The sequence below is a fragment of the Orycteropus afer genome, unplaced genomic scaffold, assembly GCF_000298275.1.
Source record: "Orycteropus afer afer isolate SDZICR_OR568_19922 unplaced genomic scaffold, OryAfe1.0 scaffold00103, whole genome shotgun sequence".
NCBI classification, from domain to species: Eukaryota; Metazoa; Chordata; class Mammalia; order Tubulidentata; family Orycteropodidae; genus Orycteropus; species Orycteropus afer.
This window is the reverse complement of record NW_006921690.1, coordinates 2,538,841-2,557,999: the sequence shown is the minus strand read 5'-3', so window position 1 is coordinate 2,557,999 and position 19,159 is coordinate 2,538,841. Positions and strand designations below refer to the sequence as shown.

Below are 19,159 nucleotides of genomic sequence, written 5' to 3'. Positions count from 1 at the left end.
ACAGCTATGGACATATCCAAAGTAAAATGAGATTACAAGGTTGTAGACAGGAAATCAGTGACATTGATTGCATTCTTCACATTGTACCAACAATCTCATTATTTCTGTTCTAGTTGTGTCGCTCCCATTGACTTAAACTCTCTACCCTCTAACCTTCTCATCTATGCTTTAAAATAGCTGTTGTCTACTTGGTCTAATTAAATTATTTTAAAAATTCTATACTCAAGGGTGACAATCTTTATTTTTTGAGTTAACCTGTTACTTAGTTTAAAGGTGACTTCAGGGGATAGTTTAGAGTCAAGGTTTGAAGAATAACCTAGGGTAATCATCTCAGGGACTCCTGCAGCCTCAATAGGTCCAGTAAGTCTGAATTCTTTACAATTTTGAATATCTATCCAAAGTTCTCTTCCTTTTTATTGAATCCATCTATTGGATGATCAGAACACTTGGTAGTCATAGCTAATTATAGCCTTATCTGGACTGGCCTCGTCTTGGCTGATCAATCTGATCTGCCACTGGAATAAAGGGTCCATGTTGGGAAATAATTGGCCCTTCTCTAATCCAGCCTCCTCTCCTCCATGCCTAATCTTAGGTATTTTCCAAGCTCTTTCCTTACTTAGAATATTCTACTTCTTTTCTGACCATCACTACAAAGACTCCACTGAAGTTCTAGCTACACTGTGAACTACAAGTTAACTGAAAACTCTAGTCTGCTTGGATCACCCCTTCCTCTCAACTCGCATTGGGGTTTACGTATGAGAATACAGTGTGGGTTGACTATTCAGTTACTCTTTAAAGTACATTTAATGTGTAAACCTGGCCTCTCCAAAGTGAAGTTAGATTCTTGCCCAAATAATATGTTTTTCTTAAATTGTATTAATGTAGTCAATGCTCTTCAGCCAAAGACCACCAGAAGCACACTGTAGTTGAACAAGTTGGATTTTTTGTTGCTTGCAATGAGGAAGATTGCACATTGTGGAGAATTGTGGAGTGTATTATCAAGAGACTATGAGGAAGATCTTATCAGATTTGGGATTGTGTTAGGTGATTTGGGGCAGGTTATCAGGAAGTGGGGAACTCTGGTAGTACCTAAAGCGTTTGGCTTCTAACCAGAAGACTGGCTGTTCAAACTCACCAGCCACTCCTTGGAGGGAAGGTTGGGCAATCTACTTCTGTAGTGATACCACCTCGGAAACCCAAGGAGTCATTGCTATGAGTCAGATCCGACTCGACGGCAGTGAGTTTGGTTTGGTTTTGACCAAGAAGTGGACTTTGCCATCAGGATGCTGGGAATAATGTTATAATTGGCTATTTTAATAAATCTTGAATAAAGGCTAAAGAAGCAGAAGTCACTCATACTAACCAGGAGAGGGGGATATGTGGTATTTTTGTGATTTGCACAGTGACTTTGCGTTTGTCTATTCTCAGACAAGATATACAGTGGTTTTCTTTTTGTCTTGATCTATCACAGTCATAAAATGATCTTAACTCTGGCCAAGGAAGAAATTGACATGGCCAAGACCCTGATTTGGAATTTCAGCCTCCAGAACTCCAAGAAAATAAATTTCTTTTCTTTGTTGATGTTGTGTGCAGTCAAGTCAATTCTGACTCATGACCCTATATGACAGAATAGAACTTCTCCATAGGATTACCCAGGTTGTAATCCTTACGTGAATCACAAGTAAGTTTTGCTGAAAATGATTCAAAAATCATTGCAGCAGTACACAGACAGGGAGCTGCCAGAAACTCAAGCTGGATTCAGAAAAGGATGTGGAATGAAGGATATTATTGCTGATATCAGATGGATCTTGGCTGAAAGCAAGAATACCAGAAAGATGTTTACCTGTGTTTTATTGATTATGCAAAGACATTCGACTGTGTGGATCATAACACAATATGGTTAACATTGGGAAGAACAGGAATTCCAGAACAGTTAATTATGCTCAGAAGGAACTGTACATAGACCAAGAGGCAGTCATTCAAACAGAAAAAGAGGATACTGCATGATTTACAATAAGGAAAGATGTGCATCAGGGTTGTATCCTTTCGCCATACTTATTCAATCTGTATGCTGAGCATACAGAAACTGGACTATACGAACTAGACTGAACAGGATTGGAGGAAGACTCACTAACAACCTGTGATATGCAGATGATACAACCTTGCTTGCTGAAGGTGAAGAAGCCTTAAAGCACTAACTGATGCAGATCAAAGACTACAGCCTTCCGTATGGATTACACCTCAGCCTAAAAAACTAAAATCCTCATAACTGGACTAATAAGGAGCATCATGATAAATGGAGAAAAGGTTGAAGTTGCCAAAATTTCATTTTACTTGGATCCACAATCAATGCCTATGGAAGCACCTGCCAAGAAATCAGATGATGTATTGCACTGGATAAATCTGCTGTGAAAGGACCACTTTTAAAGTGTTAAAGAGCAAAAATGTCACTTTGAAGACTATGGTATGACTGACTCAAACCACAGCATTTTTTAATAACCTCATATGCATATGAGAACTGAACAATGAATACAGAAGAATAAAAAACTGATGCATTTGAATCGTGGTGTTAGCAAAGAATATTAAAAATATTGCCTGAAGATTCAACAAATCTGTCGTGGAAGAAATGCAGTCAGAATGTTCCTTAGAAGCGAGAATGGTCAGATTTTGCCTCTCATACTTTGATCATGTTATCAGAAGGAACTGGTCCCAGGAGAAAGATATCATGCTTGGTAAAGTAGGGAGCCAGCAAAAAAAGGGGGAAGACCTCAACAAGATGGATTGACACAGTGTCTGCAAGGATGGGCTTAAGCATAACAAGGATTGTGAAGAAGGTGCAGCACTGGGCATTGTTTCATTCTGTTGTACATAAGGTTGCTGCTATGAGTTGGAACTGACTTGATGGCAACTAACAACACAACAATAGTCTTTGCAGGGGCAAATCACCATGTCTTTTCTCCCTCAGAGCAGCTGGGGGGTTTGAACCACCAACCTATCTGTTCTTTAAAGCCACCCAATTGTGGTATTTGTGTTACAGCAGGACTAGACAACTAGGACAGCACCCATTGTATGAAGGGCAGTTGGACGGTAGACACAGATGTGAGGCAGTCCTAGGCCACCAACTATACAGGTACCAATTATGCCATCTACTACATTTACTGCTTTACACAGTATTTCATTTAATTGTTACTGTGCCCCTAAAAATCATATTTTATTATGCCGACTTAACAGATGATGAAACTGAGGTAGTGAGGCTGAGAACTTGCCCAACACCACATAGAAAAGAAGATGATTTGAAGTGAGATTTCTCAGAGCCAACCTTCATTACATCTCTCAAGATCCAAGCTATCTAGGCTTAAATGAACCATTGAGTGACCCAATATATATCTGTAAGATCAAATCTTTTGGCCCCAGTCAAGCCTTCAGATGACTCTAGTCCCAGACAACATCTTGACTGGGTAGTTGCTGACCCACTGAACCTGAGAAATAATGTTTACTGTTTAACATAGTTATGTTCTGGAGTAATTTGTTATTCAGCAAAAGATAACTAATACGGTGCTATTAGATTAAGCCATGAAGATGGGGGTGGGGCAGAAGAAAAGGATATGAATTATGGAAAGTCCCTGCCTAACAAAAAGAAAAACTACAAGAAATTCCCTTCTGGTCCAGGGGATTATAAGAAAGCCAAGAGACACAGAGATGGGAGACTGGTCAGGAGACCTTCTGTTCTGGGTCTAAAGTTCTGAGGTAGAGGTTCTCAGTGAAGTTCCCGTTTGGAACTATAGGAGGAGGATGTCTCCCCAAATGTAACAACCCTGGGCTCTCAGCTCTCTTGTGGTATGGAAGAGACTAGGAAGTTCCCACAAGCTCCCAAGAGAATAAGAGGAGTTCACTGAGTATCTGGCTGGGGAGCTGCCAGAGAAGATCGCCGCTGTGGTAATCAGGCAGAGTGACCCAAACCAGGGTCAAATAGGAGTCATGGTCAGATCTCAGGAGTACCGCAGAGCCAGCAAGAGCTGAGGAAGAGCCAAGTCAGCTGCAAGGGCCATGGAGCCCCTTGGAAGCTGAGAGAATACCTAGCACAAGTCACACAAGTTACGGACCTTAGCATCAGATGTCTGCAAAACATCCAGGGACAAGAAAGACCCATAACAATGAGCAGGAACTCACGAGTCCCCACTTTGCCCTAATGTTTGAAGCCATGCAAGCCTCTAAGATACCCTCTTGGAGAGGAGAAAACTAGTAAGGGGAGAAAGGAAGAAAGGATAAGAGTGAGTCAACCAAAAAAGAGAATATTCCTGAAAAGATTGCTTAAAAGTATTTGATTGGACTAAATTCATTTCTCCCACCACTATCCAATGGGATCTGTGGGTGGGGCTTGAGAGGAAAATCACGTCAGTTATAGAAAAGAATGAGGTTAGAGTTTCTGGGCCTATCTATATCTAGTATAAATAAAAATGTGATTCCAACTCAGATGCTATAAAAATATACCATAAAGATTTCTGGAAGTTCAAAGTAGGGGCTCTATGCTGGATCTAGATAGAGCATGAGAATCAGAGGGGAGATTAAAGGTGGTCTAATCCCTGGGGTTTTCCTCTGCATGTGCCTTATCTGGTGGTACCACAGCCCTTTCCCTCCCCCCATTACCCCTCAAGTGTCAAGGGTTGGTACTGGAAAGATGACAATGACTTTGACAGATGGCTTATCTGGGAATTATAACCCATGGCCTTATTTTTAAAAGACTGTCACCAATTCATTGGCCCCAATGTGTGTATTACAGAGGAACAGCATGCAGGAATCAGAGCCGTAACACATTTGTTTTGTAGGTCAGAAGGTAACGCTTGTTTTATTGAAATATGTACAGACCGGGAAGGGAAGAGATCGTATTGAACTGTGGCAATGTACACAAAAGCATGTGTCTCCTCCAGGCTCCACTGTCCTGGACTGTCTTGCACGTGACTCTTTGGAATTTAATTGGGCTGGAGTCTTAGAAGTGGCCTCATGAAGGCTGGTTGCCTAATCAACCCTTTCTCAGCCAGAGCTGACCATGACATTGACACTACCGAAGGAAGGTGGGAAGGCCTCCAAGTCGGTTGAATGGGAGGATTTCTTTGCTATTCATGTTGTCTTTTTTGAAAGCCCTGTTGTCTTTCAAATGCCTTGTCCAAGCAGTCAGGGACACAGTGGCTTACCAGAAGACAATCTCTGCTCGGCCTCCATTTAGTGTTATCTCTGAAATCAGAAGTTGTGGTACAACCAAATTCAAGGGCAAAATCACACTTCAGGCTTACACTGTCTCAGGCAATATACATAGAACGTGGGTACAGGTGGATGTATGGGAAAGCTCCACACCTGGCCTAATGCTCATTTCATGTTTTTCTCAATCCAGTCTTTAAAAGGCAGCACCTTGGTGAAGGCTGTGTAGAGGCTGTGGCTGCATGTTTTATCGTAGCTCCAGCTGACGAGCCCCACTAGGTGCCAGCGCGGCTCAGGTGATGCCCGCCCCGGGAAGGACACTGCTGCAATGCCCCCTGTCTCTGCTAGGCAGATGTTAGAAGGGGCAGTGGGGTCCTGGCTGGCACAGAACATGTTATCCGTGACACTCACTGGGATACCGTGGTCTTCATGCTGCTCCTCACACAGCAACGAGTCCACCACTCTGACCACCCCTGAGCGCAGTGTATCGTTCTTGAAGCCAGGGGTCCTCACATCAGCCAGGACGTTCCAGCCAGCCACGGTGATGTGTGACTCCTGGAAGGAGGTGGTGAGATCACGCATGGCCGCTAGGCAGATGGACTGTACTCGGGTGCTGATGCGAGCCTTGTCTAGGAGTTTCAGGACAGCCATATCAGAGTCTAGCAGGATGGGATCATAGTTGGGATGCAAAATGATAGCAGAAATCTATAATACAAGGAACAGACAGCCAGAGTGAGTAGCCAATTCCACAGTGGACAAGAACAAGACAGCCCTGAGGCAAAATTATCTAAGAGACAGCTGCAATTATTTGGAGACGCTTTGCTCCAGGAGTTGTAGGAAGCAATTACACTATTTCCAAGGTTGTAAGCTGCACTGCCTATCAGACCCTGGCAGGTGGTGCTGGGTAAGTGGAGTGGATGATGTAGGACAGGGCGGGGCACAAGAGCATAGTGTGTCGTGCAGAAGAGGGGCCAGCATTTTAATTGTGCCAGACATTCTAAGATGGCGGATTTTTATCTGAAATGTCCTGATTTTTAAATTTTGGCAGATAACTAATTTAAAAAATTATGTTGGTGCTATGAAGTCACAAACCCTTGAAGCCTACCAGTTTGCAACGTCTGGTTTGCTGTAATCACTTCAAGCCAGTTAGCTGAAGTCACACCCAGAATGCTCCAGGAGACTTTCCACAAAGTCTTCCCTGATTGTCCCAATCATTGCTCATCATTCTCTTTGATGGAGGCTTCTAGGAGCTAACATCTGTGGTTCCCTGTATATTTTTTTATGTATATGTTCAGTTATTCCAATTACGTTTGAGTGCATTTCCTCAGGACTTCTCCCATGCTGCACTGATCATAATCTACTAGTCTGTCTGTGACTAGACTGTAGGTGTTTCAGGGCTAAAGTTTGTTCTTCCCCCGCCCCCTTTATTCATCTATTCTCTGTGAATAAAATGAACCATAGTATGATTATGGGAGCTCGATATTGTATGGCTGGACAGACGGGTGGGTGGGTGGATGAATGGATGGATGAAAGATGGACAGGGAGACAAATAAGGAGGGATAGGACACTATAAATTGATTAGGGGTGTCTTGGATAAAAATCTATGTCCCCAAAGCCTAGTATAGTGCCCTAAATGTAATAAGTGATTAATACATGTTTGATGACCATAATGATGTGTCTTTGTCTCTACCCTATTTAAAAAACAATTAAAGAGAAAAGACTCCATAGTCTTTCTCAATGCCCCTTTCTAGTATCCGTCAAATAAAATATTGAGCACCTACTATGTGTGGGGCTCTGGGTGGGGTGCTAAAATGCTAAGGTAAAAAGAATGTCGCAGCCACTGCTCTCATGGCGCTTAGAGTTTGTTGAGCCAGAGATCCGGTGTCCTAGTTGCAGCCCTCTCTCACCCTCAAGCTCTGGATGGTTTTCTCATCCCGGTCATCATCCCTGTAGAATTTCCCCAAGACGACTTTCAGGTCTGCTGTCTTGATCATGGTGACCTTCCCCAGGTTGGTGACGCAGTGGGCAGCAACCACCACGGTGCGCTCGTTGACCAGGGCGCCGCTGCACACCAGGAACCATGCGCCCTTGTGCAGGCTGCTCTCATCTAGCCCACTGGTCCTCCTGTAGATGGCTGCCTGCCATGGCCAGCGTATGCCCTGGGGGGTCTTCGGAGCAGTGATGTTCTCTATTTTCCCACAGACTATGGAGAAAACACAGGCTCAGTAAGATGAACTCAGATCTTCCCTATCCAAAGGAAAATGCATCACTCAACCAGGAGAGCACAAATCTGGACAGGTAGGCTCTATGGGCATGATGACCACCAAGCTAACTTCTCTTTCTCCCTTCCCTTTAAATATTAATCAGCCACCTTGATGTGGTTGGTTGTGAAGTCTGGGGTTAAAATTGGAGGCTTTGTAGTCAAATGAAACCTGGGTTCCAATCCCAGGTCTTTACTTACTATCAGTAGGACTTTGGGCAAGTTGTCTAATCTTTTAGAGCCTCAGTTTTCTTGCCTGTAGAGTGAATATAGTAGTAACAATTGCCTCATCCAGTCTTGAAGAGACTGAATGAGATGATGCATACAAACACTTAGCACAGATTCAAAATATCATGACTACTACTATACATATGACCACAAGGAACTAAGGCATACTGTTCCCCTTTGACAAAAAAGATGGGAAATGTAGCTTAATATGTGCAAGATCTTATTCCACATATCATCTCAATGATCCTCACCATAGCCTCATGGGGTCATTAATATTATCTCCATTGGATGATGAATATGAAAACTGGGCTTTAGAAGGGGTGAACAAGATCACAAATCTAGAAGCCCTTTGGCCTCTTTATTTCCTTTACCACTTGATGTTTTATGATTGTTCTCTCTCTTTTTCCCGAGTAAATCCTACTCTCAGGAAATGTTGTGACAGAAATAGCCACAGAAGGCATGCTCCTCCCCTCCCCCAAAAAATATATAAGATTTAATGAGTTAATTTGTGCTGGATCGTAAATTTAAACCAAAAGAAGAAAATTCTGGAATTGCAGCTGTCATCAAGCAAGGGACAGCACAGGAGGACCATTCTTTTGGGCAACGGGTCTCTTCCCAAAAGTCTTCAACCAGGATTGATTGCTTTTTACAGACAACCATGCAAAATGGAAAGGCGCTCTGGTGGCGTGGTGCCAAAGGTATTTGACTGCTAACTAGAACGTTGGTGGTTTAAATCACCAGCTGCTCCGCGGAAGGAAGACAGGGCAATCTACTTCCATAAAGATTTACCCCCTCGGAAACCCAGTGGGGGTTGCTATGAGTCTGTATCTACTCGATGGCAGTGAGTTCGTTTTTTTTTGTTTTTTTTTTTTTGGTATGCAGGATGGAAGCTGCTCCATCCCAAAGATGAGCCTTGACTCACTAGGGATGCAAGATGGAGCCCGCCCACTCCATTTCCCAGTCTTCAGACAAGTCCTTCGGCTGCTGCCCAGGCGGCGGTAGAAGGGTGAGATGCACTCGTACTGAAGCTGGGTGTGCAGATGTTGGTACCCAGCAGGCAAGTCTCCAAAGGGAAGAACTGGCTTCTTGGTAGGGGCGCCCTGCAGTTTTTGCTTGCTGAGTGCTGCTGAGTACAGCTGGTGTAACGGTGTCTCCCTGTGTCAGACAGGCCCAGACAAAGCAGAGTGAGAGGAAGTCATTGTGATTCCATTAGTATCCATGTCTATCCTCAAGCAGATATGTGTATGCAGAAGAAAATAATGATGGTCTCAGTCTGTCTGTTTCTCTCTCTCTCTCTCTCTCTCTCTCTCTCTCTCACAGAGAGACACACACGCACATACATTTCCAGTCTACCACTGAGCCAATTCTCTTAATTCTATTGCACTCCTCAGCATTCATTTTATTTCCCAACTTCCATTTCTGGCATCCCTCCAGCTATCTAGGATTTTAACCAAAGAGGATAATGTCTGGTATAATAGCTGTTATCCAAAGGTATGCTGTACCTGCACACAAAAGGAATTCATTGTGAAATTATAGCGGAAAGGGAGTTAATTTGAGAGAGAGAAATCCAGGCATATTTTTTTTCCTCTGAACATTATCATAATGGGACAATATCAGGAATTGACTGGAACTAAACTGTGTTGATACAGTAGCTTGATTTAGCAATTAGTGATATAATTAGCACACCTCAGAGAATAGAACTTTCTCGCAGGGCGCATTTATTGGGAGAAATATAGAGCTTTGTATGTAAATGTGAAAAGACTTATTAAATGAGCCCTGAAGTTAAAGCCCCAGAGACCACTTGAGGATTCTTGGGGGAAATTTGCACACATCCTACAGCTCCTGTTCATTTTATATTGGTACATAATGACCGTCAATTGGAAAGTTGGAATTCCTTTAGGAATTGATGTTTTCCTCCCCATTTAATGGATAGAGAAAAGAAGTACATAGAGGTAAGTGAGGGTGATCAAGGGCCCACACACAGTAAGGTAAAAGAGTACTCAAGACGGAGGTTAGCCATCATGGTTACCACCCTGCTGACTCTACCACATCAATTTTACTATCATCTTGAGAAATCTATTTCATGTGTCTGCATGGTACTTCACTCAGATCTACCATTCCATCCACAGTGATTTTATTCAATACATCTTTAGCCCATGTTTAGAGCCAAGTCTGTAGTTCAGGGAGCTTCTGAACTTGTTAATGAACTAATTTCATAGATGTTGAAGGCCTGTGTTGGCTTTGTGGTCTCCTCTGGGAGCCTGGCTGCTAGACACTGGCAGGCCCCACTCCAGCAACCCATCTGCCTGAAAGATACTTAACACCAATTTTTAGTGTTGTTTTTACATTCACATAAGACACCTGGCACCTAAAACAATTCTAATTGTTTTAAACTTGGGAAACCCCCTGGTCAGCTCAGAGGCTCCTTGGGAAGAACAGGTTTGCTTCACTTACTAGAGAGTCCAGCCTCAGGTAAACTACAAAGATCAAAAAAGAGGGCAGAATTTGAATTCCATTGCCACTACTTGCAAGGAAATGGCTTGTTTGAAACAGGAAAGACAGAAATGGAATGAGGTATCCTGAGAGGGTGAGAGCATTACACCTCTCCTGATCAACAGATATTCCAGGCCACTTAGTTGGGGTCAGTTCTAGCCACTGGAATCCATTGTTACTATTTCTAACAAGAACTTAGCTAAAGTGTAGTATGTAAGAGAGCAGAGCCTGAAGGCAGACGTTAGATTTTCACCCAAGGTTTGCCAATTCTCTAACAATATAACCTTGGGAAAATTACTTCTCTACACCTCAATTCTTCCATCTGTAACATGGTAATAATATGTGTAACTACCTCCAAGATTATGTTGTTGTTAGGTGCCTTTGAATCAGTTCTGACTCATGGTGACCCTGTGCACAACAGAATGAAACAATGCCTGGTTGTGCACCATCCTCACAGTCCTTGCTATACCTGAGCCCATTGTTGCAGCCACTGTGTCAATCCATCTTGTTAGGGCCTTCCCCTTTTTCAATGACCCTCTACTTCACTAAGCATGATATCCTTCTCCAGGAAATGGTCCCTTCTGACAACATGACTAAAGTAGGTGAGACAAAGTCTGGCCATTCTTGCTTCCAAGGAGCATTCCAGGACAGATTTGTTCATTCTTCTGGCAGGCCGTGGTATATTCAGTATTCTCCACCAACACCATAACCAAAAAGGCATCAGCTTTTCTCCAATCTTCCTTATTCATTGTCCAGCTTTCACATACATATGAGGGGATTGAACATACCATGCCTTGAGTTAGGCATAGAAGAGATATCTTTGTTCTTCAACACATTAAAGAGGTCTTTTGCAGCAAATTTACCCAGTGCAATACAATGTCTGATTTCTTGACTGCTGCTTCCATGGGCATTGATTGAGGAGCCAAGTAATATGAAACCTTTGACAACTTCAATCTTTTCTCCATTTGCTGCGATGTTGCTTATTGGTCCAGTTGTGAGGATTTTTGTTTTCTTTATGTTGAGGTGTAAACCATACTGAAGTCTATAATCTTTGATCTTCATCAGTAAGTGGTTCAAGTCATCTTCGATTTCAGCAAGCAAGGTTGTGTCATCTGCATATCACAGGTTGTTAATGAGTCTTCCTCCAATCCTGATGCCACATTCTTCTTCATATAGTGCAGCTTCTCGGATTATCTGCTCAGCATACAGATTGAATTAAGTATGTTGAAAGGATACAACCCTGACACTTTCCCTTCCTTATTTTAAACCATGCAGTATCACCTTGTTCTGTTCTAACAACAGCCTTTTGGTCTATGTACAGGTTCCTCATGAGCACAATTAAGTGTTCTGGAATTCCTATTCTTCACAATGTTATTCATAATTTGGTATGATTCACACAGTCGAATGCCTTTGCATAGCCAATAAAACACAGGTAAACATTTTTCTGGTATTCTTTGCTTTGAGCCAAGATCCACTGACACCACCAATGATATCCCTAGTTCCATGTCCTCTTCTAAATCCAGCTTGCATTTCTGGAAGTTCTGTAAATAACTGCTGCAACTGTTTTTGAATTGTCTTCAGCAAAATTTGACTTGTGTGTGATATTATTGTTTGATAATTTCCACATTCTGTTAAATCAACTTTCTTTTGGAAAGGGCACAAATATGGATCTCTTCCAGTCAGTTGGCCAGGTCACTGTCTTCCAAATTACTTGCATAAAGTAAGTGACTCCAGTGCTGCATCAGTCTTGTTTTTCACCACTTCCTTCGGTGCAGCTTGGACTTCTTCTTTCAACACTATTTGTTCTTGATCATATGTTACCTCCTGAAATAGTTGAACGCTGACCAATTCTTTTTGGTACCGTGACTCTGTGTTTTCCTCCCATCTTCTTTTGATGCTTCCTGCCTCATTCAATATTTTGCCCATAGAATCTTTCAATATTGCAACTTGAGGCTTGAATTTTTTTCTTCAGTTCTTTCAGCTTGAGAAATGCCAAGCATGTGCTTCTCTTTTGGTTTTCTAACTCCAGGTCTTTGCACATTTCATTATAATAACTGATTTTGTCTTCTCAAACTGCCTTTTGAAATCTTCTGTTCAGCTCTTTTATCTGGTCATTTCTTCCATTCACCTTAGCTACTTTCCATTCAAGAGCAAGTTTCAGAGCCTCTTCTGACATTCATTTGGTCTTTTCTTTCTTACCTTTTTAATGACCTTTTGCTTTCTTCATGTATGATGTTCTTGATGTCATCTCACCACTTGTCTGGTTTTTGGTCATTGTGTTCAATGCGTCAAATCTATTCTTCAGGTGGTCTCTAAGTTCAGGTGAGAGATAATCAAGGTTTTATATTGACTCTCATGGACTTGTTTTAATTTTCTTCAGCTTCAATTTGAACTTGCATATGAGCAACTGATTGTCTGTTCCACAGTCAGCTCTTGGCCTTGTTTTGACTGATGATACTGAGTTTCTCCATTGTCTTGTTCCACAGATATAATCAATCTGATTCCTGTGTATTCTATCTGGTGAGGTCCATGTGTATAGCCACCATTTATGTTATTGGAAAATAATATTTGCAACTAATAAGTTGTTGGTCTTGCAAAATTCTATCATGCGATCTCCTGCATCATTTCTATCAACAAGGCCATATTTTCCAACCACCAATGATTCTTCTTCGTTTCCAACTTTCACATTCCAATCACCAGTAATGATCAGTACATCTTGATTGCATGTTTGGTCAATTTCGACTGCAGAGATTGGTAAATGTCTTTAATTTCTTCATCTTTGGCTTTAGTGGTTGGTGCATATATTGGTCCTCTAGTGCTGCTCTAACAGAAAATACTACAAATGGATGGTCTTAACAAACAGGAGTTTATTTTTTTACAGTTTAGGAGACTAGAAGTCTGAGTGCAAAGTATCAGTTCTAGGGGTTGAGCCTCAACCTTGGACTTCAGCTCTGCTTCTTGTTCCTGGACCACAGAAGCTGGAGGTTTTTCTTAATTCAGGAAGCTGCTGGCTGCTGAGGCTGACAAACCAAATGTCAACAAATAAAATGGCACAGTCCCAAGATTACCAAACAACAGGACAAGTCACTAGTTCAAGTCCAGAGACAGTCCCAAGCTTGGCAGGAAAGATGGCAGCCTGCTGAATGAAGACTCAGTTATATGCAAGGTCCAAGCATGCCAAAAAGCTGCAGAGACCTTTTTCAAGGGTTTTTCTTATATACTAGAAGCAGCCCACATCCCTAAGGCAGCTAATCTACTGCTCCAGTAGATTCCACCATGGATTTGATTACTAATCTTATCATGGGGAATAACTGCATCCAGCTACCCAGCCACTGAAAACCAGGTCCAGCCAGGTTGACACATAACCTTAACTACCACAGTGCATAAGTTTGAATAATACTAGTATTAACAGGTCTTCCTTGTAGATGAATGGATATTATCCTATCACTGACAGCACTGGACTTCAGGACAGATCTTGAAACATTCTTTGTGATGATGAATGTGACGTCATTCCTCTTTCCTGGCACAGTAGACCATATAATTGTCTGATTCAAAATGGCCAAATACCAGTTCATTTCAGCTCACTAATGCCTAAGATATAGCTCTTTATGCATTCCTTTTCATTTTTGACAACTTTCAATTTTCCTAGATTCATACTTCATACATTCCATGTTTCAATTATTAATGGATGTTTTCAGCTATTTCTTCCCATTTTGAGTCATGCCTCATCAACAAATAGAGGTCCTGAAAGTTTACTCCATCCACGTCATGAAGGTTGACTCTACTTTGAGGAAGCAGCTCTTTCCCAGTTGTATTTTGAGTGTCTTCCAACCTGAGCAGCTCATCTTTTGATACTGTATCAGACAATGTCTCAGGGCTATTCATAGTTTTTCAGTAACATATGAGACAGTGTTTCACTGCTATTCATAAGGTTTTCACTGATCTTTTTTTTCCCCCAGACATGGATTATAGTGAGGATTAAATGAACTAATACATATAAATCACTCAGAAGGGCCACTGGCACATAGCAAACGATAAATGTTAGCTATTAGTATTGCATTTAATTCTTACAATAATCCCCAAATACAGATGTTTTTATGATTATCCCCATTTTTCCAAAAGGGGAAACCAAGACTAGGAAATTACCCAAGAATATCCAGCACTGGAGAGAAATGGAACCAGGCCTGCAACCTTTATTTGTCTATGTAATTTATTCATTCAATAATTATTTATTAAAGGCCTGCTATATGGCTTATACTGTTTTAGGAATGGGTATTCAGCATAAACAAAACAGATAATGTTCCTGTATTTGTACAGTGTGAGGTGGGAGTGGGGGAGACAGAAATTGAAGAAATAAACAAAATTATGTAAAAGACAGGTGGTGAGGGACGCAAAGGTGGAAGGTGAAGCGTATGGTAAAGGTTGGATGATTCTGGGTGGTGGGTGACATTGCTATTTTTAAAAGAGTTGTCTCTTTTTAAATAGCAGGGAAAGGCTCTCTGGCAAATGTCAACTGATCAGAGACCTGAAGGAAGTAGGCATTAAGTCTTGGTGACATCTGATGGAAGCAGGTTCCTGACAGAAAGAGCCCCAAGTATAAAGGCTCTGAAGCATAACTGTATTGAAATAATACAGGAAAAGCAAGGAGCCTACATGGCTGGAGTGGGGAGAGTGAGGCAGAGAACAGTAGGTGAGATCAAGACAGTATCTGCTCTACAATAAGGAAAGGAAAAGTACAGGTGGGTCTATTCTTTCACAACTAGGTGCTCCTCTTCTCCAGCTTTCCAGGAGAAAGGCTGGACATTCCTGGAGGCACCTACACCCTATTAAGGCTGGTTGTTTATCTCTTGTTCCAGGACTTCACCAGCCTCCCTCATCTAATTGGTTACTACCAAGAACATCTTCCTGAACCATCTCCAATTCTCCAGCTGCCACTGTGTCAACTCCAACTTCGGGCCACCCCACATGTGTCAGAGTGGAACCGTGCTCCATAAAGTTTTCAGTGGCTGAGATACTTGAAAGGAGATCATCAGGCTTTTCTTCTCAGGCCCCTCTGGGTGGACTTGAATAGCCAGCCTTTTGGATAACAGCTGAGCATATCAACCATTTGTACCACTCAGGGCTGTCCTAAACCCTAACTGATAGCATTTGGTAGAAATCCCATTTCCTTAGAAGCTGCTGTAATAAACACATAGTAATTCAGGAAGACTCAAATACCAAAATCCAGTTCCTCAAAGATCATCTTAAAGTGCTGCCTCCCACCAACCTCCTATTTTCCCATGATCCAAGGAATTTGTACATCTTCCAACAGTTGCTACCTCTTGGCTAAAGGCAGTCATCTAATGAGCCTCCATCAAACAAGCCCTGTTCTTTTATAACTGGTCAGCACTGAATGTCCCTAAGAGACTCTGGACTGTCTTTGGCCAAACACCAGTGGAAAAGGGGGATGGAAGGGAAAATATTCATTTGCTTTTAAAGCAGTTAGATGTTTCAACCTCACCTTGATTGAACCTGCATGGGAAGAACTCTCCGCCTCACCAGGTCTGAGATCTTTGGTTCTCGGCAGGCTAGAATGAAAAACAACACTGCATAATCCTTTTCTAAATTCACCATTCGCATCCATCATTTCAGATTCATCCTGACCACATTTCCCAGGTACCTAGTGCACATTCCCCCAGGTTCTCAGAGGAGAAACATACCAGTCAAGCTTGGGAAGCTCACTTAAAAAAAAAAAAAAAGGCAAGCTGCCTTTCACCTAATTGACAACCTTCTGCAGAACATTGAGAAACTAGCCAGTTGCTCTGGTCGAGTGACTTGGGGAAACAGTAGTTACTATATTAGGAGTATCTGTTCACATAAATAGTATTAGCAAACTTGACCAAAGTCAGAGTGAAGTTTCCAAAATGCAACTCAACATAAGAAATCAAAAGGTTCTTGTTTGAAACAGACAGCAGCATCAACCACAGGCAAGTCTTGAATAATTGAGTTCTCCATGTCCTTTCTCTGCAACTAAGATGCCTGACAATCATTTGAGGGCAACTCAAAGCACAGTTTCTTTTAAAGTTTCTCTTTCCTCACAATGAAAATGAATCCTTCCCATCTCACTTTCCCAATCAAGCAGCCAAAATTTGTCTAATTAACAACTTAGAGAACTTTGTTGTATCAATTTAGAAGGGAAGAATTGACAAAAATCTCCAAGGACGTATGTAACACCATTTCCATACTTAATGAAATCAAGAATCAGTGTCTGTACTGGTGGCAATAAAGGTTGCTTTTGGGTAAAGTCTAAAGTGATTTATTCCCTTCACAAACCATTCTCTTTCATTCCTTTACCAATGATTCAGGTTGTTGACAAACACCCAGAAGGGAAAGTGAAGGACTGAGGCAATTATCTGGATAATCTAGGCCAAGGACATGCTTTCTTCTCAGTAAGCAGCCAGATAATTCTGACTTGCCCCCAAAACAGAGGGAAACCAGTGAATAGAGACAACCAGTGAATCGATTTAATAAGAAACTACACATTCCCGCTGCCAATGTTCAAACATCTGTGTATAATTTTCCATTTTCCTAGGCCAACCAACCTTTCCCAAATTATCTCTCAGGCTCCCAGACTGTCTCACTTTGAGTTGACCATGATTTCATTTACTTCTGCCTGCACCACTTTTCTGTTCCTTTGTCTTCTATCTGGAATCTTATCCCAACTCTTCTTTACCTCTACAAATTCTTCCCAACTTTCCTTCCCGGTTCCAATGTTACCTGCTTCATGCAATGTCCCTGTTGCGGGCAATGTCAATCTCTCCTTTCTCTGAACTTCTGCTCCTCAGCTGTTCCTATGATTCTCCCTTGGGATTTTAAGGGTTTACGATATTTATTTTTAAACATCTTAACATCTCAAACCTCCCCCCTCATAGATTTGCAGGGATGATGTGTCTATTTAGTTCTTTTCTTTCTCTCTCACTAACTAAATATTAAATATAGGGTAGATAAATGTAACTTTATAAATGTTTATTTTTGCCTCAGTTCTGTCCGGATTTGCATATATGAAACTCAGCCCTATACTCAATATTGCACATAAAGTAGACCTTTTTTTAAAAAAAAAGTAGCTTTAAAAACACTTACTAATCGCCTCAACTCTGTCCTTAGGTTTACATGTATACAACTCAGCCCTGTCATCTTTCTTATGCAGCTAAGCTAAGAATATCATTCTTCTTGAACATATCAAGATGTTGTCATTAGGATAAACAGGTCCTTCTGAGGTGCAAAAAAGAAGGAAACATTTTTAAGGATAGTTTTCAACTTAAGAGTTATATATAGTTCCAGTGAGATCTTAAAGGAGAAAGGCACTTTTCTGGGGAATCAAAAACATGCTTGGAAGTTATCAGAAAGGCCAGCAACTCCATCTATTTCTACAGACTTCAGAAAAACCTGTAAGTTACCTTTTATGCAGATGGGCTGTTTCCCTGACCACCCTCCATTCTCCTGGCAAGTTCTCTTCTCATCGCCACTAAGAACGTATGAGTTGTTACAAAAGAAGGACACAACAGTGCCAATTTTTGCATGGTGCTCATTGAGAAGTCCGGGGCCTCCTGTGATTTTCTTGTATCCATTGACTGGGCCCCCAGGGTCTGAGCAGTTTCTTTCTTCAAGGACTAAAAGTGAAAATAAAGAAAAAGAGAGCTATTAAAAGTCTAAAGAGTCAAATCTTTTCATGTTTCATTGAAATGAAAATTCAGTGATTTGAAGCTTACCAAGAGAAAACTCATAACAGAAAATGCATGTATTAGAACTGTTTTCCCCTTGCTTTAATGACTTTATTCTCAAGTTAAGAAGTAGTTCATTCAATATATAAATAGATTTGACACCAGCACTGGCTCTCTGATGATCTTGTTCATTTCTTTCTCATATTGTGGGAGCTGGGCATGCCTGGACAAAATAAATATTTCACCAAGATTTTACAATCAGTATACAGGGTTGTTGTTTTCCAGTGTATTAGCGCCTTCATTCTCTAATGCTTGTGTATGTAAACAAGACTATTCAGCTTCCCAGGAGCCCTGGTGGCACAATGGTTGAGTGCTTAGCCACTAACTGTTAAGGTCGGTAATTCACACCCACCAGCCACTTCACAGGGAAAAGATATGGCAGTCAGCAGCAACTTGACCACAAAGGGATTCCTCTTCCTCTTTGTGCTGTTCTCAGAGAGTAAGACTGACTAGAAACAAGAGGACACACAAAGATGCATTTAGACTTTATGTTTCGCCTCCATGAACATACATTCCCACTGCCCATGTTCAAACATCTGTATACAACTTTCCATTTTCCTAGTCCAACCAACTTTTCTCAAATTATCTCTCAGACTCCCAGATTGCCTCACTTTGAGTTGACCGTGATTCGTTTACTTCTGCCTGCACCTGTTTTCTGTGTAGTGAAAATTATAGTTTAAAAATACTGGAGGATAATATAATAAAATCTGTGAATGTCAGAACCTGTGTAAGGCAGAAACCTATCAGAGAAAGAAAACTCAAATATTCTCCCCTGAAACAAGAGATAGAAAAATGGTAAGACTGCACCCTGTCAAAGGTGGAAACGTTGCAAAAAGCAGAAAAACAAGACCGTTCTGTCAAGTTCTGGCTCTTTCAGGTTCCACTGTATAAATGCAGAGATACAACAAATTTCCCTTGCTCTATGAATGTAACTTTCAATTTCCACCTAGACACTCCACAGTTTTCATTACAAAGGCATTTTTATTCTTTAACTCATGTTGGACAGCTACCTAAAATGGAAATGTCATCAGCAACTATTCTGAGCACTGAACAGGATTTTAGCTATATTCTGGAAATATTCAATCAGATAGAGAACATGTTTTTCTCTAATGGATGATGGCACAGAACTGAATATGACTTGCTTAATGAAACAGAATGAATCCCATGAAGAATTCAACCTTTATTTACCAAGTTTGTGTAGTCACCCCTATGTCAGCCTCCC

The 19,159-nt window shown here is 41.4% G+C and overlaps 1 protein-coding gene across 1 annotated transcript in view; it reads right to left on the bottom strand.

The window, feature by feature from the left end:
- Positions 1 to 5,364: 5,364 nt before the first annotated feature.
- Positions 5,365 to 19,159, bottom strand: part of PAMR1 (peptidase domain containing associated with muscle regeneration 1) — a 105,740-nt gene continuing 91,945 nt past the window's right edge. The window contains exons 7-11 of the mRNA XM_007943306.1: positions 17,614 to 17,826; positions 15,678 to 15,744; positions 8,607 to 8,839; positions 7,104 to 7,399; positions 5,365 to 5,901 (exon numbers count right to left, since the gene is read on the bottom strand). Of these exons, the coding sequence (XP_007941497.1) occupies positions 5,365 to 5,901; positions 7,104 to 7,399; positions 8,607 to 8,839; positions 15,678 to 15,744; positions 17,614 to 17,826 (1,346 nt within the window). The remainder of the gene's footprint in view (positions 5,902 to 7,103; positions 7,400 to 8,606; positions 8,840 to 15,677; positions 15,745 to 17,613; positions 17,827 to 19,159) is intronic.